Source organism: Epinephelus fuscoguttatus, linkage group LG24, assembly GCF_011397635.1.
Source record: "Epinephelus fuscoguttatus linkage group LG24, E.fuscoguttatus.final_Chr_v1".
In the NCBI taxonomy this organism is placed as follows: domain Eukaryota; kingdom Metazoa; phylum Chordata; class Actinopteri; order Perciformes; family Serranidae; genus Epinephelus; species Epinephelus fuscoguttatus.
Window position 1 is genome coordinate 7,221,822 of NC_064775.1, and position 24,599 is coordinate 7,246,420.

General features: G+C 42.1%; 2 protein-coding genes across 3 annotated transcripts in view; one reads left to right on the forward strand and one right to left on the reverse strand.

The window, feature by feature from the left end:
• Positions 1-350, reverse strand: part of mcf2la (mcf.2 cell line derived transforming sequence-like a) — a 71,540-nt gene extending 71,190 nt beyond the window's left edge. Inside the window, exons 1-2 of the mRNA XM_049569962.1 lie at positions 335-350; positions 110-202 (exon numbers count right to left, since the gene is read on the reverse strand). The gene's annotated coding sequence lies outside the window, so the exon portion shown is untranslated. The remainder of the gene's footprint in view (positions 1-109; positions 203-334) is intronic.
• Positions 351-3,302: 2,952 nt separating this feature from the next.
• LOC125884750 (radixin-like) lies at positions 3,303-24,209 on the forward strand. Of its 2 annotated transcripts, XM_049569911.1 has the most exons (16): positions 3,303-3,509; positions 7,430-7,523; positions 13,644-13,727; positions 14,268-14,363; positions 14,553-14,675; positions 14,770-14,921; positions 15,119-15,202; positions 15,481-15,627; positions 17,181-17,277; positions 17,397-17,560; positions 17,755-17,885; positions 18,042-18,202; positions 18,294-18,386; positions 18,796-19,032; positions 20,935-20,982; positions 21,528-24,209. In XM_049569911.1, the coding sequence occupies exons 2-16, from the start codon at positions 7,512-7,514 to the stop codon at positions 21,690-21,692; spliced, it is 1,794 nt and encodes a 597-aa protein (XP_049425868.1). In that variant the 5' UTR covers positions 3,303-3,509; positions 7,430-7,511; the 3' UTR covers positions 21,693-24,209. The 2 variants fall into 2 exon arrangements, with proteins under 2 accessions (XP_049425868.1, XP_049425869.1); XM_049569912.1 differs by lacking the exon at positions 20,935-20,982.
• Positions 24,210-24,599: the final 390 nt, after the last annotated feature.

Here is a 24,599-nt window from a genome sequence, read left to right on the forward strand (position 1 = left end):
GACTGCACCCAAAGTTAATGGCGTGTTTGTTGAGCTTTTCTGTGTTGGTGTTTTATTAAATATGTCGTGTGTGCCAACTTATTTGCTAATATAACTGACCTGTCCTGACCTGCATGTTAACCTCGAGCAACACAGCTCCGTCCATCCAATTACCTGGACCCAGCTGCTGCCTCCTCTTCCTCCCTCCTCTTCCTCATTCGGCCTGCAGGAGGACATTTTGGGTAGTATACCTCCTCTACTCATATCTGGATAACTCGTAAGACTTGAGATAAAAAGCAGAAGATGGCCGCTACCAAGGTAACAGCTTTATAATTAGCTGCACCTGTTTGCTCACCAGTGTCATGATGTGTCAGGGTAATGTGACATTAAACACACCCCTGACAAATGACTGTCTAAACAATGTTCAGCACCTACAGCTGGAGGAACTCTAAAGCCATGTGGGACACCAACACACGGGACACCATGACATCTAGTGGTAGAACAGAGTAACTGCAGAACATGTCTGCTGTGTATATTAAAGGTGGTGTGAGTGTTTTATGCCATACAGTGTTTTACAGTTGTACCACGAGGAGTGAGGGGGCTAAAGGCCTCAAGGTTACACAAGTGTGAGATAACACAACATTCAAATACAGATAAAACATCTGTGATATGATCATGCCTTCAAAAACAGTCCCAGTGGTATGATAAACAAACATATTTCAACCCATGAGAAAGAAAGAAAGAAAAAAGTAAAAAAAAAAAAAAATAAATAAAAACAAAAAATAAATAAAGATAATCATTATTATTTTAAAGATTATATGAAAAAATAAATTTAAAAAAGGAGGAAAAAATAATAAATACAATAAAAAAAATAAATGAAATAAAAAAATAATAAAAACAAATTTAAAAAAGGGAGAAAAAGTACATATAAAAATAGATAAATTTAAAAAAAATTAAATGAAATAAATAATATTAAAAATAGATTTAAAAAAGGAAGAAATATATATATATAAAAATTAAATACATTTCAAAAATTTAAATTAAATTAAAAAAAAATCAAAAAGTGAGAAATACACACATATAAAAAGTAAATAATTTTTTTTAAAAAAATTGAATGAAATAAAATAATAATAAAAAATACATTTAAAAAGGAAGAAAAAATAAATAAATAAATAAAATAAATTTAATTATTTTTAAATGAAATAAAATAATAATAAAAAATACATTTAAAAAGGGAGATATTATATATATATATATATATATCTATATATATATATATCTATATATATATATATACAACACGTAACTGAAATACAAATAATAATAGAAATAAATAAAAAAAGGAAGAAATATATATACTGTATATATAAAAATCAAATAAATTGAAACAATTTAAATGAAATAAAAAAATAATACAAATAAATTTAAAAAAGGAAGAAAAAAATTGAATAAATTAAATTATTTTTAAATGAAATAAAAATAATAATAAAAATAAATTTAAAAAAGGAAGAAAAAATAAATAAATAAATAAAATAAATTAAATTATTTTTAAATGAAATAAAATAATAATAAAAAATACATTTAAAAAGGGAGATATTATATATATATATATATATATATATATATATATATATATATATAAAATAAATTTAAAAAATGTAAATGAAATAAAAATAATAATATAAATAAATAAAAAAGGAAGAAATATATATACTGTATATATAAAAATCAAATAAATTGAAACAATTTAAATGAAATCAAAAAATAATACAAATAAATTTAAAAAAGGAAGAAAAAAATTGAATACATTAAATTATTTTTAAATGAAATAAAAATAATAATAAAAAATACATTTAAAAAAGGGAAGGGATTTAAATGAAAAAAAAAATTTAAAAATAAATTTAAAAAAGGAAGAAAAATATATATGGGGAAAAAATAAATAAATTAAAAAAATCTAGATGAAATAAACAAACTAGTAAGTTAAAAATAAAAGAGTATGTTAATAATTAAAAGATAAAACAAAGCAATAGTACTAAGTATCAATTTTGAATCAATTCATTTTTGTACCTTGATACATTGTCTAGTGGACCAGAAGTGCCCCTGCTGACTCATCACATAATGCTAGAAAGAAATAAAGAAAAAAAGAAAGGAGGTCTGGCTGTATTCAGGTGCTCCTAAAGAGAAGAACTTGAATGATAACAAGTAAACTGTACAAGTAACATCTGAGCTCAACATGAACTTCAGTCGTGTCCAGCTCAGGTCAGATGTATTTAAGGAAGCGGACTTAGTCCAAGGTGTCCAACAATTTTTAAACTTCTCTTGTTCCAATGCCAGAACACATGATAATGGTTTGCTTTTATTTCCCCCACTGGACCTCCAACATGGGATGTTTTTATTTGAAAGATTATTCTGTGCTGGTGTTTTAAAGAATCTAATTAAATGTGTCCATCCAAGACAGGGCTGAAGTACTTTTCCATTGTTGTTTGTGCAATGTTTCCACTTGTAAAGTAAAGTAAGAAACAAAAAAGAAATAAAAAAAGAAAAATTGGCCTTTTGAGGGCCTCTCTCATTGGGGCCCTTGGTAATCAGTCATACTATTCCCCCACTGTGACGCCCCTGGCTGCGGGCAGCATAATAAACTTCTCAAACGTAGTTCTATCGTAAATTGTTTCAGATGTCTCGAATGAATACTGTCTCTTCTTTCTGCTTCTGTCCTCGGCAAACTTCTCTCATGTGCATCTGTGCCAAATTAACTGCTCCCAGTGCAGTCTGCCAGGGGGGCCACAGTGAGGAGCTCTGCTACTGATTTCTATTTACAAAAATGCCCTGTCTGATATTAATCACTCCCCATACAGCTCGTGGCACGGTGCATGCCCCATACATGCCTTGCATCCACTCCTCAGCTGCTGACAGCCATATTGAACATCTCCACAATTAGCTGCGTCAAGCGCGCGACAGGAACTAGCGACAAGACCGGAAGTGGTGCATTTTTTGCTTTAAAGTAACTTAAAACACGAATTAATTTATGAGAAACTATACGGATGTACCAAAATATAGTATAGCCCTTATTAGAGCACGTAGTTGGGACAGATAATAAACGAAAGTGGATTTTTTTTTTTTTTTTTTGGTACGCCAGTTTTTGACAGCTACGTTATGGCATATGATACAAGAAAGGACTACATTTTCACATTTTATTTATTTCTTGACTAACGTTAATAGTAAGATTTTTAAGATTATGATTTTAAACGTTTCAGTCATTATTTCGTCGTCTCGCGCTTCTAGGATGCTTTTATTTTTAAAGTCCACACCGGAAGTGACAGTATCATATTCCGGCTGGCTCGACACTAGCACCCCAAATCGCCTTATGGTTAAGACTTCAACCGTTTTTCTATGTGTGCGGGAATTTGTTTGGCCAAAACCACTAACAGACAAGGAACACGACCCACGGAGGATTTTCCATCGTGGATATTTTGCTGCGTGTGAACACACCAGGCTTTCCCGTCCATTTGAAGACACACTTCGTCCCCCCGGTGAGTTGCCTCTCCCTAAAAGATGAGCTTCAACTTTGATGCAATAGCGGATATCCTCGTGCTCCACCGATTCGTATTTTATACCACACGGTAGAAATGACGACTTGTACCAAGTTGGGGGCCTTAAAGTGTCTGAACGCACCGCAGCTTGCCTCACGTAGTCACATTTTCTCGTGTGGTGCTTTTTTTTTTGGCTGGAAAACGTGAATTAATGATGGCCGGACATTTTAATGCTTTAAAACTTCTGTGCGCGAGCTCGGCAAACCTGTCCCGCTATGTTATGTCGACTACACCCACTAACCAGCGTGGAAATGTCAGTTTACAAACGGCCACTTCAGGGGGAGTATTTTAATATAACGGCTAACATTAGTGTGCTAAGACAAAACTCAGTAAAAAGGCGTTTTGTCGCGTCAAATTCAAGCTATGTTTGTTCTCCTTTTCGTCGTGTTATGTCACAGTAGCTAACGTTTGGCCATGAGTGTAACCGTTGCTCACCGTTTGATGAAACTGTGGTTAAATTACAGTGTAACGGAAGCCAACTCTCGGCGGGTAAATACGCAAGCTAATTGCTCACAAGCTACAAGTGGGCATGTCTTCATGTGGAGTGCAAACGCTGCAGCCATTCACTGCGCTTAATGTGATGGTAGTTTTTGTCTGTTGGGAGCTTTATACTCATTATAGTGTGTAATCATTGTAGTTTAAGTTACCAAAATGGAGCAGGGTCCTTTGATGGTCACGGTTTAAAGTATTTTGAGCTGTAACCGAGATTTCTTTGAGTATTAATTTCAAACTCAAGTAGGATTAATTCAGTTGCCAACTTGCCACAATAGTACTAGAGCTGCGTGCCACTTTAATACCTCAGGAATGCCTTGTTAAGTGTCAAAATAGTTTGAAAATTGAAGGATATAACACACACCTGGCTGTGAAAATGTATATAAATGGATATTTGAACTATAAAAACAGTCCAGAGGCTATGTGTCCTCATATGATGACATCACATTTTGGGTTTAATGCACCATACACTTCATTCTGCTTAATTTAGCCCTGTTGTCCTCGTTCATGGACACTTTTTTATTCCATGTAGTGGTAGTACACCACAATACTAATCCATGTATTAAAAAAATGGCAGCCATTTCTGCCAAGTCAGTCTGCAGCCGACCCGACACAGTAGTGCACAAGGTACAGAACCTGATCACATTGTAATTTGATATGTCACACACGTTTGATCAATTTTAGCAAAGTAGTGCTGTTAATAAGAAAGTACTCATTTGCAGATATTGGGAGTTTTTCATAAGCTCGTTGAAGGATATTGGGACTAGGGCTGCAACGATTAGTCAACTACTAAAATAGTCACCGATTATTTTAGTAGTCAATTAGTCATCGATTAGTCGACTAATCGGTTTGAGTCATTTTTCATAGAAAAGTACTATAAAAGTACCCCAAAATACTCTTATTGCAGCTTCTCACGGTCAAATATTCGATTATTTCTTCCATTAGTCGACTAATCATTTTATCAAAAAATGTGTTAAAATGTTGAAAAATGTCGGTCTGTCTCTCCCAAACCCCAAAATTATGTCATCTAATGTCTTGTTTCGTACTCATGCCAAAGGGTTTTAGTTCACCATCATGGGAGAGTGTGTAAAGCTGCCAATATTTGAACATAAGAAGCTGCAATAAGAGTATTTTGGGTACTTTCATCATACTTTTCTATCAAAAATGACTCAAACCGATTAGTCAACTACTAAAGTAGTCACCGACTATTTTACTAGTCAATTAGTCATCGATTAGTCGACTAATCGTTGCAGCCCTGTTGTCCTCGTTCGTGGACACTTCGTTCGTGGAGTGCGACCACAATACTAATCCATGTATTAAAAGAATGGCAGCCATCTCTGCCAAGTCAGTCTGCAGCCAACCCCGACACAAAAAGGGATAAGGTCCAGAACCTGATCACATGTTATGGTTGAAACTTTGTTTGTAGTATATGGCACACACACGTTACCAATGTTAGCAAAGGCAACAAGCTACAGCGCTGTTAATTAGAAAGTACTCATTTGCAGACATTGGGAATTTTTCTTAAGCTTGTTGAAGGATATTGGGACCAGGGCTGCAACGATTAGTCGACTAATCGACGACTAATCGACTATTAAAATAATTGGTGACTATTTTAGTAGTTGACTAATCGGTTTTCATAGAAAAGTTCTATAAAAGTACCCCAAAATACTCTTATTGCAGCTTGTTACGTTCAAATATTGAAATATTGGCAGCTTTACACACTCTCCCATGACGGTGAACTAAAACCCTTTGGTGCGAGTACGAAACAAGACATTAGACAACATAATGTTGGGGTTTGGGAGAGACAGACCGACATTTTTCCATAAAAGCGAAGAAATAATCGACAGATTAGTCGACAATGAAAATAATCGTTAGTTGCAGCCCTGATTGGGACTTTATTATCATTGGGACTCTGTTATCATTGACAGTGTTTAGTTTTTATACTTATCAGGCCCTACTGGTCCCACATAGCAAGGAGAAAGTGAAAATGCATACCAAGCAAAAGTTCAGGTCATTTTGCGACATGCTGGGTATTGAGATAACATGTTGCAAGCAGGGATGCGTGATAATATTGGCATGTCATCAGTACTGGCCGATATTGGATTTAAATTGAAATATTGGAATCGGCCAGCATGCTGATAATATCGGCACATTGTTGGTATCAGCCAGTGTCAGCTTTAAAAGGAACTATCAGAATCAGCATCCATGCTTTTTGCGAAGAGGATGTATCCATAATATAATGTTAATCCATTACAGAAGAGACTGGATGATCACTAAAATTAGGTGGGGAAGAAAGTGGATATATCTATCAGTATCGGTTATCAGTCAAATGAGTTGTTACATATCGGCATATTGGCAAAAACATCAAATATCATGCACCCTTAATTGCGATTCATTACCTTTTTTTTTTTTTTTGGACTTTAAAGTATGTCCTCAAATGAAAAATTAGGGAACTTCTGTTTTACCTTACAAGATATAGTCACTTTAATCATTTTTATTGCAGCCAAATGTACGGAGTGAACTGAAAAGCAATTGATTTAGTCAGCTGACATGTATTTGCAATATTAATAAGTCGTATAATATAAAAAAAAAAAGATACTAGGTCCCACGAAATATTGTGATACCAAGCTGTGTTGACTTTTTTCCCTCTCACCCCTAACAGTCAGTTGCAAAAAATGATGCCGTTTTTGCTCTGCTATTTGCTAATAGACCGCTTAGTAAGCTTGGAGACAATGCATCTATAATACTCCTTATACGGGAGCATCCAGGTCTGATTGATGTGACATGCTCACATAACAAAACTGTTGTTGTTTTCACCGGATCATTTCAGTATCATATGGCAGTTCAGCCCAGGTCATTACCTGACTTGCAGGTGTGTGTTTCAACTAAGCATGCACCTAAACTGTCACATGTATAGTGTGAAATAATAGTGGGGTGAATTTGTTAAAAAGAAAAGTGTAGTCCCAGTATCCAGTAATTTGTGTCAGACATATTGCCTTTACTGTCTTTTAGTTTTCTTACCTGATATCAGACAGAATTATCAACCACTCAGTTTCCATCAGTCAACTCAAACTCAGTGGTGTGGGCGGATTCAAAGGTCTGAACCCCGGCAATTAGTTTTCTCTTCCACAGTAATTATGATTCAAGTAGTTTTCAGCCATACACGCTTGCAATAGTTACCATATGTGCACCGTGTACAACAACATGGCAGCGCGTGTCGAGATTGAATGCAAAACCACTTCTCTGTGTGTCTGGCTGTTTGGGGTTTCTGATGCTAAATTTAAAGATTAATCATTTAAGTTAAACGTATTGTTTCTTGCCAAATCATGAAGTTATAGAGGGAATTGAATTGTGTCTTTCGCTTTCAGGTCCTGTGATACAGGTGTTGTTGCCGTCCGGTGACGGATTTATCCTCTCAGCTGTCGGGTGTCAGGAGGAGAGGAAGCAAAGATGCCGAAACCGGTAAGAGGCTGAAAGGAGCGACATGAGAGTTGGCATACAAATGTCAGCAGCTTGTTCTACAGAGGTAAACAGAAATGCATCACTCAGGGGAAGAAGCCAGAAAAAAACACTTGAGTTAGCTTCTTTCCCGGCCAATCGTTCCAGATTGTTTGATGTAAAACAAAAAGGATCCAGTGAACTCTAAACATGAAAGTTGCTTGTTTGTTGCTGCCTAGTCTGCTTTAAATTGAATCTTTCCAGTTGTCATAATAGCCGGCACGCACTGCCGCCGAAAGCCACATTTGTACATTCAGGGAAGTGGCAGTTTCATCCCCGTGGCTGCTCCCACTCTTCATACTCCTCTTCCAAGTAAACAACAGCCAGAGTGTGAAATGAACTGCCTGGCCCACAGACTTGCAACTGCAACACTGCTGCCATTGTTGCTTAAAGGGTGGAGAGAATGCCAGAGTCCTGGGATGTGAGCAACGCCAAAACAAAACCAATTTGATGCAGTCCCTTCATGGTTGTCCCCATGCTGCCTTTTCATCCTAAACAGACTTGGGTAGAGCTTACACGTGAGTCTGGGGAAATAGCGTTGCACAATTACTCTTCACGACAGTAAGAGATTTTAGCTGGTTGCTAAAACTTTTCATGGAACTTAGAACAACAGGTTTCAGTCTTCGCCCTCTCCTGATTAGCTTTCTAAGGTGGTGGGTGTTTGTGGGTGGGGGAATAGAAAGCTGCAGAAGAGGAACAGCCAGGCACTGATGTCATCCCCCACTTCCCCTTCATGTCCCCTGAGTCACCAGGGCACCATCCCAAAACGGCTCGGACAGCGGAGGGCCGGCCGCTGAGCTCAGAGCGACGTCTCTGTCACAGACAATCACTAACTGAAAGAGAAAGCACAGCTTGTCGCAGGGAGGCACAGACACAGTAAACAGAGGAAGCGGGAACAGGGTTCATCAGACGTGACCTCCTCTGGGATCGGTGCCAGACATCAAAACTTTGTTTTTGGATCGAGCCTCTTATGCGTCAGTGTCAGCACTCATCTGTAACCGAAGAATAAAAACAGTCGCAAGGTTGAGTAACAGAAGAGTTTGGCTTTCTCTGTGAACTCTGAGCACATCCTGTTAAGTTTAGTTTGGCGGTGAAGTTGTCGCAGTTTTGATTGTTAGCCCTCAGCGGTTGTGTAAGAGGCTGAAAGGTTGAGATTGTGGTGATATTATTGGCTAAGTGAGGTGTCAAAGAACACACAGATTCAAGTATAATATTACTGAGAAGAGTTTATCTTATTAAATCAGTGACTAAGCAATAAAAAGTGTCCTGACATACTTTTGAAATGACGAGTCATTGGCCATGAATCGGTTCAGCTGATAGGATCAACATCAGTGTGGATAAAGCATAAAACAGTCTGTGAGAGGAAGACAATGAACATGTCATATAGTTTTGTTAATGTGCTGTTTCCCCTATCCTTCCACTTGTGTTCGGTGCTCTCTGTGGGCCGGGGGCAGGGGCTGAGGTGATGGCACCCCACAGGAAGAGAGCCCTCGCCGGCTTCCCTCGCTTGCGGCTGTTTTCCCGTTTTGCTGGAGAAGGGGGCCCGCTGTGTACATCGGGGCCCAGTCTGTGTCAACATCCTGTCTCTGTGGAAGTACAGGAGCAAGGTGAAGAGAGAGGTTTATCACCAGACGACGGAGGGACTGTCAGGACGGGAATGAGTCAGATGAACGTAAAACTTAAAAGTAGATGGGAATTGAAACAGTTGACGAGACATGGATAAGCACATTTTTCTCTCCTCTGGTGAAAGGGACGTTTCACACACCACGTTCACCTTCCCTTCCCCCAAAGGATGAATGTTTGTGTTTGTAGGCAGCAGTGATTCCCTTTACGCTCTCACTCCTCCTTCCTGTCCTCCTCCCCTCCGAAGCCTGCCTCACTCTGCAGGGGGGTTAATCAGAGGGACAGACAGCTGCTCAGAGCCCAGCAGGCCAGATTAGCAACTCTACGGATTGTAGTATGTGTGTGTGTGTCTCTTAAGGCCTCTCTCGGCAAAGCTCCTCTAAACAGCTTACAGTAACTTAACAGCTGCACATTTAACAAGGGGCCCGTCTGAGTGAGAACTCGTCTTCGCAGTTGAAATGGAGAGGGGGATTTAGAGGCATCCTTAAAGGGCACATAGAAATAAAAAAACAGAAAATGTAAATGATGCAGCCACTGGTTTGGAGACTCGCTGCCACATCCGCACAAATTAATTTTCATTTTAAATCGGCGTATTAAAATGAAAACGACGGCTCAAAACTTTAAAACGGAGTCCACAAAGCAATGGGTGACGTCACAGTAGCCATGTCTCTCTGTGGACGTTAGCTAGTTGCAGAAAATACTACACAGATGGTAGTCGAGCCTGCTGAAAAAATTGGGATTTGTTGCAAAGCAAATATGGTTGGCAACATATTTTAGTAGTACTGGGAGCGTTATCTATTGCTGGAGGAAGCCATGGCAGTGGGAAAGAAGCACCCACACGACAAGGGAAAAAAAACAATACGTATGTTGACCTAGCTATAGTATTTTGGTGAATGTGTGTGTCGTCATCATCATTCTCAAAAGTCTGTTTTGGCCCGTCCAGACTAAAATGCACCCCCAGTGTTTTCATAAAGAGTTGCAGACATGTTCAGCGTACTTTCAAACCTGAAAAATGTCGGCAAAGAAACAGAAAACTAAACTGGAAATGTGGCAGTGCGAAAGAACAGGCTTTTTTAGACACTAGCTGTGTTTCTCAAATCACATACTTCCGTTAGTACACTTCCATGTAGTATATTATGTGCACTATGTGCTTATTGGTGTAGTGCGCGAATTTCGACAGGGTCGCACAGTCCTCGGCCGCCATTTCCAGTTTGAAAAGTGGACCCTCCCCTTCCGCTACGCAGCCAAGATGGCGACCATTGAGGGCGAGAAGTGTCCATAGTTCCACACTCAACCTCTTGATTGTTTGAGTGCACCATCCGGGTACTCATAGTGCACTGCACTATGAGTACCCGGATGAACAATCGCTGTGCACACGGATCCATAAAAAATGACCAAAAACACTGCAGTAGTTGGCAGTGTGACACTTACGCTTTCTTCTACAGAGCAGCGATGTATAAACAAACAAAATGGCAACCACACGACGTTTGTCTGCACGGACGACGAGGTGGAGTTGATAAATTCAATAGGGTGAGCAGCACAAGGATAGCTCGGGAGTCCGCCATTGTTGTTGTGATGGTCGACTTTCTCGCGCTTGCCTAGTGACTGGAAGCGTAATGCGCATGTGCGAATAATCTGGCACTCAAAACGCTGCTGTCGTGTAAACGATCGGCCAAAATGCAACCATTTTCAGTTGAAATCGTTGTCGTATAAACGGGACCTCAGTGTGAATGCACGTATGCCCTCAAAATATTAAGTGTAAGTACAGAAGTACACGATTTGAGACACAGCATAGGTTTCTAAAATGCTTCCAATATGGAGGCGGAGATGTTTCAGACCAATGCCACAACTGGAATATGACTCAGCCGAGTGTACATCAGGTGGTACTCTACTTTAAAGGTTTACTACCTCGTGTTTTTAGGAAGTTTTAAGACATGTCATCATGACTCCACTGACTGTTAAATGTGTCTTTTTTTCGTCTGAAGCTTACCTTTAACTTTAACTGGTCTTACTCACTATTTATAGACAGTAATTTGGTCTCTTTTAAGAACTGTCACATTGCCCAATCACTGTATCACCAGACAGACAGTGTCGTGTAAGGACAGGCTTACAAAAGTCGCTCCTTCGGGACCTCTCAGTTGTCGGAGTGTGTGATTAGCTGTGTCAGTACCTCGGCATGTTGTCGTCCCTCCTCTCCTCCCCCCTCTCTCTCTCTCTGCAGGAGAGACGGGATTAACTGGCCGTCTGGTCCATACAGGATTCCACTTCTCTCTGCTGTGTGGGTCGGCTATGTTTTGGCAGACACACACACACACATATGCAGCACAAAGGTTGGCTCTTTCACAGCTGATTGCTGATGGCAGGCGGGCCCCACACAAGTACAGGGGAGGGACATTCAAGGCTGGTCACTTGGAAACCCCGGCTCGGCACAACATTGTCCATAACTACTACTATCTCGGAAAGTCAATTAGGCAGCTTGCACAAGTTTTCTGCCAGTGTGTGTTTGTCGTGAGTTGATTGAGATGTTCCCTTCAACACCTGGAAGTGTATTGGGGCTCCATTTTGTACATAACATGGCAGCATGAAGCCTTTGCTTGTCCCGTAGCAGCTGTAACTTTCAGTGACTCATCGGCGGTTGTTTTTTTTAGCAGAGGAGCAAAGCCACAGTCTGTTTACTCGCTGTCAGGCAGGTAGTAAACACTAAATCAAGTTTAATATGAGGATAACACTAAAAAACATATTTATAATATTCCATTTCACCTCATATATCCTCCTAAATCCTACACACACAAAAAAACGCCCCCTGTCAACATTATGAATGAAGCTTCGAACTCTTCACTACAGCCCTATCCGTTTCTTTTCCTTCCACTGAAAATAACTGGCACATAATTGCGGCGTGGGTTGATTCCCAGACATGGATTAAGCTCTGGTCTTGATGTGGACGCAAACTCAAGTGCCTCTCTGTGTGGAATCTTCATTGAGAGACACACTGGCAACGAGCATGCCAGAGAGGTTTGATTTCAAAGCGCACCAAACGAGGCAACTACACCAACTGAAAATCGACCCTGAGTGAAGGCAGAATGTTATTCAGTCATTTTAAACTACTTATGGTCACAGTTTCCAACCAAAATCAAGCTTAAGGTTAGATTGTGTACATGTGGGATTCAGTTTAGTCCCTTAAATAGTGTTGTATATGAATGCACAGTCGCACATTGTTCAGGCAAGATGCGTACAGTGTGGAGAAAGTGCTGCAACTTTTCATGGGTAATTAATGAGAGGCAGATATGTTGTGGTCTGAGCTCCATGTGGTACGGGGGAGTCCAGTTATGTGCTGTATAGACACAAGTTTCATGGATTATTCATTACAGGGATATTGAGAGGGATAAAGGCAAGAGAGACAGTGAGGGAATATTGAGAGAGGGAGAGAAATGCAGAGTAAGCCTTCCTGAGGTTTGGGGTATAATTGCGCAGAGGAAAAGGAGGACTCTTTCGTCTGTGTCCTTTTTCTCTCCCTCCGTTTTCGTACGGTTGGCTCATCTACAGTAACCTCGCTGTAACTCAATCTCAAAGCGAGCACACCCCAGATCATCTCTTGCTTCCTGTTGCACGCCATCTCCCCTTTTTTTTTTTTTTTTTTTTTTTTTGTTGCACTCTTGCTAAACTTTTTGCTTCTGCACCTCCCGCCTTCCTCTGTACCTCTCGCTCACCCCTGACTCTCGCTTCGTGTTGTTAACCACTGCCGAGGCAACACAGCTCAGTGTGCGTGTGTGTGTGTGGGAGGAAGGATGTGAGATGCCTCGGAGGTCAGCCCCGCTCTGCTCTGTGCCATCAGCTGCTGCTCGGCTTGCTGCCAGCGCCGTTTACTGGCAGCTCCACCTTAACAGAGGTCTTTGGGTAGTAGGGTGCATTGAAAGGTGGGGCGTGCTCACCCTGGTCGTGTAGGATGGGAAGAGGGAGAGGGACAAAAGTTTGCACGGCCCCTTACCACCTGGGTTTGGATTGAAGAAACACTGCACGCACACTGAGCACTTCATTCTCTTCTGCAGGAATTCTGTGATTTCCTGGACAATTGTTTGACTCAGATTGAGCGATACAGCAGCACGTGTCTTGTGCCACATCTTAAAATACATATTATGTTTAACTTTTTTGTTCCATGACAAAACAACAGGGTGATTAATGTCAAACGAAGCACAGACTTGCAACAAATGTCCCATGCCTGAAACAAACACTTCGTGGTTACGTGGCATGCATCCTATCCTCTAGGCAACTGGATGCCTAAAAACTAACAAACCTTTAAAAGCAATATGTTAAATGAGGTATCCAGAGCTCTCCCCGAACCTGTTGCCCAGTGAGACGCTGTTGTGTGCAGCTCGTAGTTAAATGGCACGACTCCTTCATGCTAAATCTTTGCCTGTGGAATATGACAAACAAAGTGAACACCTTGCTCTACTTGTGTCCTAGATCAACGTCCGTGTGACCACCATGGATGCAGAGCTGGAGTTCGCCATCCAACCGAACACCACAGGGAAACAGCTCTTTGACCAGGTGAGCAAAAGTGACTGGAATTTATAGCTTTGATACAGTGCCTTGGAACAAATAGATATTCAATAGCACTTTTGAAACCACAGGGAAACATTTAAATTGAGGGGATAAATTTTAACGTTTATGCCGGACGCATGGCAACAGTTTCAGATATATATCGCTAAATGTACGTATACAACACTGCCTGAATTTCACTTTTGCTCTTTGCTGCTCAAAACAGAAGCAGAAGTAGAGATTAAGCTGTCTTCCTCTTTTCTTGGCGTGTCTGTATAGGTGGAGTCACTCTTAAAAGCCGTACACATGCCACCATTTTTGCACCCTCAAATTCATTGACGTAGGCACACTCAAACACAAAGCAAAGCAATACTTTCTATCATCAGTCAGCCACAAGACAATTTGTTTTCTGCATAACCATGACTTCCCTGGTTTCAGTGTCATGTCACCACATTATCACCCACCACCTGTTTCCTGTCTGCCTGTACCGCTCACTGTTTGCTTGCAGCACCTGTACGAATTCAGGTTTCATGTTTGTTTTATTGTCAGGTGGTGAAGACGGTGGGACTGCGAGAGGTCTGGTTCTTTGGTCTGCAGTATGTGGACAGCAAAGGCTACATCACTTGGCTCAAACTCAACAAGAAGGTCAGTCTTCTATCAGAACGCAGAGTTTCTTTACACGTGCTCTTTTAACAGGCTTCCTCTCTCGTTGAGGCTATTACAGCGTGTTTGCTTGACAGAAAGTCCCCCTTAACAGCTAGTTAGTTCCCATGGCAACTATACTACACTACTACTAGTAGATGTTTGGATGATGATGTCGTCTCTGTCGTCCAGGTGACCCAGCAGGACGTGAAGAAAGAGAACCCTCTGCAATTTAAGTTCAGAGCCAAGTTCTTCCCTGAGGATGTCTCGGAGGAACTGATCCAGGAGATCACCCAAAGACTCTTCTTCCTGCAGGTAACAAGTCAAGTTACCGTCCAAATGTAGTGCAGATTTTAATTTGATAGAGATATATATTTGTTAACTCCTCCACTCCGTCCTGCTCCACCAGGTGAAGGAGGCCATCTTGAATGATGAGAACTACTGTCCCCCAGAGACGGCCGTGCTGCTAGCATCATACTCTGTCCAGGCCAAATATGGAGACTACAACAAAGATGTCCACAAGCCTGGGTACCTTACCCATGACAGACTGCTGCCTCAGAGGTACACGCACACACACACACACACAGTATGTCACAATTCATAGAGCTGTGCCGCTGAGCCGAATCCAGACCTGTTGAAACCTGGAGCGTGACTCATTCCCTGCTGGAATTTTCAATGATTTCCTCCCAAGGAAACAATCGTGTGCTACTCAACATCCCTTTCGGTGAAGTCATTGTGTTTGGCGCTTGTGTACACAGAGTCCTGGAGCAGCACAAGCTGACCAAGGAGCAGTGGGAGGACAGGATACAGACTTGGCACGAGGAACACAGAGGAATGCTCAGGTATGTGTCACGTTTGTCTCTCAAAATCTCCCGAGACGAAAGAAGAAGAGGAGTTGTGTCTGAGCGTACATGTTTGAGCTTGTTTACGTGTGTCATGTTAGGACGTCACTGTCTGTGTGGGTATGTACCATCGAAGGCTGACAAAGCCAAAAGTTACCAAATATGGTGTGTGAGTGTTCACCTACCTTTACTGGAATGGGTGATTTGATCGTATGTTTCAGTGGTTATGCACACACATAATATAAGATCTTCACACTCCTGCCTTTCCTCCTGTCTAGAGAGGACTCCATGATGGAATATCTGAAAATAGCCCAGGACCTGGAGATGTACGGCGTGAACTACTTTGAGATCAAAAACAAGAAGGGCACACAGCTGTGGCTGGGTGTCGATGCCCTCGGCCTCAACATCTACGAACACGAAGACAAGTAATGACACACATACACACACACTGCCTGATTGTAGAGACCTCAGCTTTCACACTCAAATACCCCCCCCCCCACCCCCACCCCCACCCCCACCCTAAAGTGGAAGTGTTGATTACTAAACAGCAGCAAACATGAGGCCCATTGAGTAGGTAGAGGCTTGTGTGATGTGTGGCAATGCGTGTCATCATAACAGTGTCTGATACACCTGCTGTGTCACACACCTTCACCACAACATCAGAGTCTTAGGTGTTACTGTATTTGCAAGTGAAGGTGATTTGAAAAATATAAAAGCCCTTTATTTCAAGGGGCTACTAACATTAAATATGGGCGGCTGTTGTTCAGAGGTAGAGAGGCAGTCCGACCCCCGGCTGATGTAGTTAGCTTGTTGCTAGCCGGAGCAGTGGCCCTAAACTTAAAACTCCTCATTGATCTATTTGCTCATAAATGTCACAGTTAATTTGGTGTCCACAGAGCTTTTTTTGTATGTGTGTGTGTGTGTGTGTGGAAGCGCCTCATATTTACACTCTGCAGTGTGATGAGGCGCTGCGAATCCCTCTACTTTTTATTTCTGGTTTCTGAGAGCAAGCGGCAACCTCAGGCTAAAAAATGTAGCCATCGCAGAACCGCCAAAACCTGCAGTTCTTTGAACGGCTGCTCCAAAAGCCAGTTAATCTCTATAAACCGCCATGTCAAAATGCCCAACAGCAGAAATAAACATAAACCTTTTGTGCTCTCCATTTATGAGCAAGTAGGCTATTTAATTTACTTTAAAACTGTCATGTTTGTCATTTAAAAAGCAATCTAACAATAAAGCTTAATTATTAAAAATAACTCAACAAATCTGAAGCATTTCTGTACTGCATTTTTATTTCATATTAACTTCTCATATCAGCCGCGCTAGCTCTGCAGTCTTCTCACAGAGGCTCGATGCTGCCAGTGCGAGCTGCACAATGTTCCACAAGTTTAGAGGAAACAAAGATATTTTTAGAGGTGAAAACTGAGGGAGCGGTGGAGAGAGGAAGACTGTCCGTTGTAGGAGAGTCTTTCCTGTCTTCTCTGCTTTTCCCAGTTTGTGTTAGAAAGGATAGATTGAATCACAACGCCTGTAGCATTTCCTCTCGCTGCTCTTCCCTTCCTGTCCGTTATCTGAGGTCATCACACTGCCACCATTGTCCTCTTGTTCGGGTGACAAAGAAAGAAAATAAGGGATCGTCTCTTTCTCTGTCACTAGTTATCATTTGATCCCGTCTTTCTTCTCTTCCTATTTGTCCTTTTTGATTAGAGAGCATCATTTTAGCTCTTGGCAGGACGTGATATATGAGTTTCCTCCACCTACTTGTCTTCCCTGTCACTATTCTTAACCACTTAATTGAAATAATAAGACGGAGATTGAAATGTAAGTTGTAAAGTCTCGTGATTTCCTCGAAGGTGGTCTGTTGTGCAGGGCGCCATCTGCTGGCTGAATGTTGTAACACCTTCTACAGCCAACTGTGTCACACCCTGTAGTGTGTATCAGCATGAGTGGTAAAATGGAAATGTATTTTTTTGTCCAGGTTGACGCCAAAGATCGGCTTCCCCTGGAGTGAGATCCGAAACATCTCTTTCAATGACAAGAAGTTTGTTATCAAGCCCATTGACAAGAAAGCACCTGTGAGTGTCACGTTATCTTATCTTTATGAAACTCAACAAATATTAAACTGTCGGCTTGGTGACGACAGAACACCTCCTGCCTCACGTTAAAAGATATCTCTCTCCTGTCTTTTTCAAAGGATTTCGTGTTTTACGCCCCACGTCTGCGCATCAACAAGCGCATCTTGGCGCTGTGTATGGGTAACCACGAGTTGTACATGAGGAGGAGAAAGCCCGACACCATCGAGGTGCAGCAGATGAAGGCCCAGGCCCGGGAGGAGAAGCACCACAAACAGATGGAGAGGTACTGCTCAGGAATACTCATAACTGCTGTCATATTTGTTTGCTCAGAGAAGAAATTCCAATATGTGTGTGTTTTAAAATGATGCATATGTCTGTCCACTAGAGGGCAGTCTTGCCCCTCTTACACACATTGCGTGAGGCAATAGCTGTAAAATGGAAATGTTATCTGAAACATGTCTTTGCAAAACTTCTCAGGGCTCAGCTGGAGAATGAGAAGAAGAAGCGAGAGTATGCAGAGAAAGAGAAGGAGAGGATAGAGCGGGAGAAAGAGGAGCTCATGGAGCGGCTGAGGCAGATTGAAGAGCAGACGATGAGAGCTCAGAAAGGTACCCAGTTTTCTTTCTATCCATCCATCTGTTCACTTTGCTGCCACCTTCTCTTCCCTTCCCTGTGTCTGACCAGATCTCTCCGTCATCTGTCTGATTGTTTTCACTGTTTGTAGACTTTATGTGTGACATGTTTTGGCGTCTGCCTTTCCACAGAACTCGAGGAGCAGACTCGCCGCGCCTTGGAGCTGGAGCAGGAGAGAAAGAGGGCGAGGGAGGAGGCAGAGAGGCTGGAGAAAGACAGGCAAATGGCTGAGGAGGCCAAGGCCGAGCTGGCCAAGCAGGCCGCAGACCAGCAGAAGAACCAGGAACAACTGGTGTGTGTTTGATGGGCATTTAAAATAGACGGTGGTGTTATCTGGTTAAATGTACAGTATGTGTGACAGCAGGCTCTATGTTTCATCCCAGGCTGCTGAACTGGCTGAATTCACAGCCAAGATCGCTCTACTGGAGGACGCCAAGAGGAAGAAGGACGAAGAGGCCGTTGAATGGCAGCACAAGGTACAGGACCCCACTGCCCCAGTCTTACACAGGCGAACACTGACATCATCATCTTCCTTTGTGACATTTACTGATAATGTCAGTTACGTGATTCAGTCGCTGACTCTATTATCACACAAACTGAACCCCCTGACCTTTCATTACGTAACAAGTCAAGCTCTCAGGATGCTAACGTTTCATTTAGGATGGCAGCACCCGACTGTGTCGAGTGGCAGGACAAGACAGGAGCAGCGTTCAGACAACCTCCCGCTGTAGATTCAGACCATGCCCAGAGTAATAACGAATGCCGTAGAGCCTGGGTCTTTAACGGGGGTCATGACATTTTAACACCGATGGTCTACTAGCTCACCTGCCTGCTGTGAATCCAGTATGCGTCTCTGTCTTACTCTCTCCATGCCGTCCTCTGCAGGCTCTGTCAGCCCAGGAGGACCTGGAGAAGACCAAGGAGGAGCTGAAGACCGCCATGTCCGTGGTGCCAGCGCCTCTGGGCGGCCAGACCGAGAACGAGCACGACGAGCAGGATGAGAACCACGCTGAGGCCAGCGCCGAGCTCTCCAACGAGGGCGTCAGCCAGCTAGACCTCCGCAGCGAAGAGGAGCGTGTCACTGAGGCCCAGAAAAACGAGAGGGTGAAGAAACAGCTGCAGGTGAGAGCAACGGGTGAACGCTGAGAGTCTGGAAACTTCCTTTGAAGGGCTTTAGCAAAACTGCTGACAAACTGCTGAACTGCTTTTCCCACAGTCAGATGAACCCTCACACTCAATATAACAGTCATTTGAATCCCCAAAATAAAAATACCATCTAATAAGAGATACGGTCATGAGTCTGAAACTTAGCCTATGAATAAAACATATAGATTAAAGTATTGTTTTTAATAAACAATGTACACCGATCAGCCAAAACATTAAAACCACTGGCTGGTAAATTCGGGAGTGCTATTGCCATGATGCGGGTACTGCAGCAGTGTACCAGTGGCATGCAGATGAATGCCAGAGCTACGGGTTTCCCAGCAGAACACTGCAAGTTTCGCTTGCTCTCAGGCTGTTGCTTGAACTACGGCACCTACAGGCTGAACTTCTGCATTTTCATACTCCCCACCACCCAGTCACCACCGCTGACACAAAGAGTTTAGCAGCAGATCACAAGACAGACCATGTGTTCATTTGAATTTTAATTAAGAACAAATAAACTATAAAATGGAAAAACAGCAAAAAACAGACTTGTTTTTCAAATCTTTAATTTAGTGTGCAGGTCAAAACTAGAACATTTAAAAGAGCAATGGCGATGTTACAGAGTCAAAGTTTTGTTTTACGTCGCAGCAACAAGCGCATAATCCTTGGAACTCCAAGGCAGCCATAATAAACAACAGCCTACTATCACTGAGTGCGTTTACATGGACAGTTTAATTCCCTTTTCATTCGGAATGAAAGTTCATTCCTATTAAAAATGATCTTGTAAACACCTAATTCGGAATGAAAACGGCCAATGCAATTAAAAATTAAATCCGATGTAAGGGGCTGGAATATTCTGTTTCTAATTCCGAATGAAAGAATTTCTCGCACTTGTATACACTCGTTCCTCTTTTAAGTTCATTCTGGTCTTTCTGGCGCGACGACGTATATAGTGCGCGCCTGACTCGTTGCACTAACCGGTTTCCATTCGCCACAGCACGGTCTTCTACCTCCCTTCTCCTCCTCAACAGACGAAGCATTAGCAGAACAAGGTTGTTGTCGTACTGCTGCTTCAAGAATAGAAGCAAAACAAGCCTGAAAAAGGCACTAAGAACGGCGTCGTCAAGCATCTTGTTATCCGGAGCGAGGACTACAACGTTTTCTTCCGGTAAACATAAACATGTAACATCCGCCCCGCCCCCTATCCAATCAGAAACCTTCCCTGCCCCAAATCTTGCGCAGACCTGAATAAAGGCGATTAAACTGATCTCCCATGTAAACCCTCATTCAGAATGTCAACTACCTGGAAAAACTTTAATTCCCAATGATTTCAATCAGATTTATTTCATTCTGAACGAGAAGCCATCATGTAACCGCACCCAGTATCAGACAGTAAATTAGGCGCTAAGCTGAATAACTTCCGGAGCGCAGAAATGAGAAAGAATAAATATCAAAATAAAAAAAGGGATCGAGAGTTTGTGAACAGGAAGTGTGAAAGTGAAAATGAAGGCCAAAAAAACTGACATCAAACGGTAAAACGAGGCAGTGCTGCTCAAATATAAACCAAGATTCTGTCACTGAGTTGCCTGTTTCTCACTTCAAATGTTTCAGATACATGTTTTAGCTTCCTGTTAAACTGTGAGCGATTGAGATCATTTCCTGCCAGCTGGAGTGTTTATGGTTCTGGTCCACTGCATCGACATCCTAGTTTTATTAAAAGCAGTAAAATACTCCTTTAACCAGCCGGTGGTTTTAATGTTTTGGCTGACCCGTGTATATGTCTTTAATCTGAACAAAAATTCATCGGTTTTATTTGAACGAATGAGATTTGCATCTCACAAACACAAATAACAACCAAATTATATTATTTTCTAACAGCAGTTTTGTTGCAGAGAAGAAACACCAGCCAAGAAATGGCATATCAGGGTAAGATAAGGCCTACCTCTCTGTCCGTTCTTTAAACTGCTGGCTTAGACTGTAGCCTGGCTTCAAAGCAGATCTACTGGTGATTAATTAATTGATCACATCAAACACCTTCATATTTTCCCTGACTTTAAATATATATCAGGGCCTGTAGATCTGAGACAGGCTACTGTGTAAGCCAGGACTTGTACTGAAGCTATGGCAAGAAGAATTCAAACCGCAACCAAGCAAGTGGTTTTATTACCCTCAATTTTCAAAACATACAGACCTTTGTCTCGACTACACCAGCACTTGCAAGCCTGTGTTTGGCTTCCCATGAACAGTGTTGAGCCAGAGGCTGTACATAAGTGGCTTTGCCTCAATCAGACGTTTACTTTCAGAGTTATTGGTGCATATTTTCCCATTTCAGCTCCTCTGCACCTGTGTCCTGTTTCTGTTTTCCTCTTCTTCTCCTCTGCTGACTCTACGCCCCCTATGCTTCTTCTCCTCGTCCTTTTCCTCCGTCCCTCTCATCACCCTCTCATCCATCCCTCTCTTTTATCCCTCAGACATTAAGCTCAGAGTTAGCCGAGGCCAGAGATGAAACCAAGAAGACACAGAACGACGTGCTGCACGCCGAGAACGTGAAAGCGGGCCGAGACAAATACAAAACGCTGCGCCAGATCCGACAGGGCAACACGAAGCAGCGCATCGACGAGTTCGAGTCCATGTGAGAACAGCCCCTCCGTCCTGGGTACCTGTTCCCTAACTCTCCCCTCAGCGGCTGCTCGATTTTCACGGACAACAGCTAATGCCGTCCTAATAGTCCCACCAAGTCCCCCTCTACACCCCCTGGCAATGTTGAGAAATCATCTTGTCAAACTTTGCCAAAGTCCTGCCCCACCTCTCCGCTCTGAGAGTTTCAGATGTCTCCACGCCACGCTAACCAAGCACATCTCTATACACTGCAGAGATCATCTGTGGGAAAAAACTGTAAAACCAAAATGGAAGAAATTGGATTTTTTTATTTTGAAAAAAGGCCATAGAAAGCTACTTTTGTTCTTTTTGTTTTGCTCGATGACTCATATGCAAAGGTTTAGTATGATTCCATGTCTTCAGTTAAAGACGACCTGTCCTCTCTTTGTTTTTAAGTTGATTCTCTGCTTTAGTTTGACTCGTTTTATCGATGGCGCCCTTCTTTTTAGTTGTCTGACTGCGAGGTTTAGTCCCAGGCTACAAATACAGACGTTTGGGGACAAAGTAGGTCAGTGTCTTACATCACGTCGAACATATCACAAGCTAGTCATGCTAATTATGCTAGCATCTGTGAGTCTTTAGAGAGCTGAGGTCATTTCACTCTTCTCAACCAATTCAAACTGTTATCTGAATGTTACATTTATAGGTTTATATTAAGAAAAAGCAACACTGCAGTATTTTAATAGTTTAATTTTCAGGCTGGAGATGAAGAATAGCAGCAAGTGAATGACTCTCATTGGGAAAAGAGCCATCCATCTTGTCTCCTGGCGGGTTTAGATGAACGAATGTAGCAAAGGTATCAAAGGGAAAGTGTTTTTTATAGCATGTAACGAGCTTGTGCCACTGAGCTATTGCCCTTGAGCTTAAAAGTGTTGTGAAGATAAGCTAACCGGTAGTCGCGTAGCCTCGTGTGCTTGTGTGTGTTTTCCAGTCGCATCCCAGTGTTTCATTCCCAGTCACCATCGATGGTTTTCTCTGCCTACCAGCTCACAAAGGAAGCCGGGGTGTCAAATGGACAGACAGAGGAACAGAGAGATGGTGTCCACGCCGTTTGTCTGTCTGTCCAGACGTTTGAGTGTATGTGCATGAGTGTGTGAAAGCATATATGAATGTGTACAGGTGTGGACGCTGAGACCTGGCGCCTCTCTGGCTGGGGAGCTTATGAAAACATCAGTCCTCGACCAAGGACAAATCTCTACCTCAGTAATGTTAGCAGTGGTGACTGACAGTCAAACACTCAGGATGCCTCCCTCCTTCTCTCTCCAAAAACAAAAAGTAAGGTCATGATTTTACTTGGTGTCTGTTACATGTTTGAGTGGTGCTCCTGGGCAGGCTACGTGTTGTCAGTTGCTTCGTGGCTGTAGGTTGGGTTAAGGATATCAAGAGAACATTATAGGAAGGAGTAAGTTGGGTTGTATGGGGAACTTATCCACAGACATCAGTCGGCACACCACCATAGTAGCCCATACAACCCCACTTCAAAAAATCCGAACTGCCCCTTTAAAGGTCAATGTAAGACTTAACTTCAGGTGGGATCTGGGTTGAAAAGTGTTATTTCTTTAGCTAGCTCTGGTTCGTTCCAGAAACAAATCCCAAACAATGAGGAAGATTGAGATGTATTGAAGCTAGGTCATTTAGTCGTTACCTGACAGCAAGCATTTGGTGGTGACAGACTGTATCCGCAGAGCCGCCTGGACTCAAGAAGGCTCAAGTGTAAAATAGTTAATTGCCTTTATTGTCTGCACACAGCTTTGTCTCCTTTGTTGTAAAAACAAAAAACAAAAGGAGAGGAGGCCATTTTCTTTCCCTAAAATCTCATCAATTCTCATCTGACATCGCGCTCAGACAAACAAACTGACTTCATCTTCTGTGGGGTGGAAATTATGTCCCAAGGTGCATTTTTGAAATGAATGAACAGAAAGTTTTCCTTTTTTTTTATTAACAATATGACGGAAAAATGTTTATTGTATTATTTGTTGTGCTCCACGTGACAGCTGGTGCGGGTTCATATATATATATTTTTTTTTAATAGTCTGAATTTTAAAGTTAAAGCACTTGTCTGAAACGAGACACTGAAGTCTGCCTTTTGTGTTAACGTCACAGTGTCCATTGTTAGCGTTGTGTTTGCCATAGCAGGTGAAAAAAAGGATCCTGTGCTTCCAGCTCATTTTTGCAATGTGTTTCAAAAACCCCAAACCAGCAGCACGCATCGCTTTACAGGACTGCTTCATTGGAGGGGAAAACTCCAGGTGACACATCCACACCCTCAAACCCCCCAACACTCAAGCAGCAGGGCCTCAGTTAGACTCCGTTTGTCTTCACTGTCCCCTCCAATGCAGCCAGTGTCTGCGATGATGCCTGCTCTGGCACCAGCTGTCACGTTTTGCCGTTTGTTTGTTTTTCCATATGTTCATGTTAGTATTCTTTAAGATAGAAGGCACGGATGGATTACAGTCCAGTTCATTGGTTCACAAATAAAAAGTTTTAAATTTTCAGCTTTTCAAGTCCAGTTTTTTGCTCCCCCTTCATGGGATGTGAACAAAACTTGGTGGGTACGTTTAGGACTGAGTGCTGGATGTCTTCACTGGGTTTAATCAGGATTGGTCCAAGACAACATGAGCAATGGGCTATAGAGAGGAATTTTTGATTGATGGAGACCATGTTTTTTTGCCCAATCTTGGTCATTTATAGTACAAACGTGTACCTCAGTTCCCCACTGTTGTATGACAACTTGTGTGTTGATAGAGTCAAAATTAATTTTACTGTTGTTCACACAATGCAAATAAGCCAGACTCCATCATGGTCAGATCTATAGTCCAAGCGTGGCTGTATCAAGAGAACTGGATGCGGCGTTGGAGGTGGGGCCCCATTCATTCCATCACAAG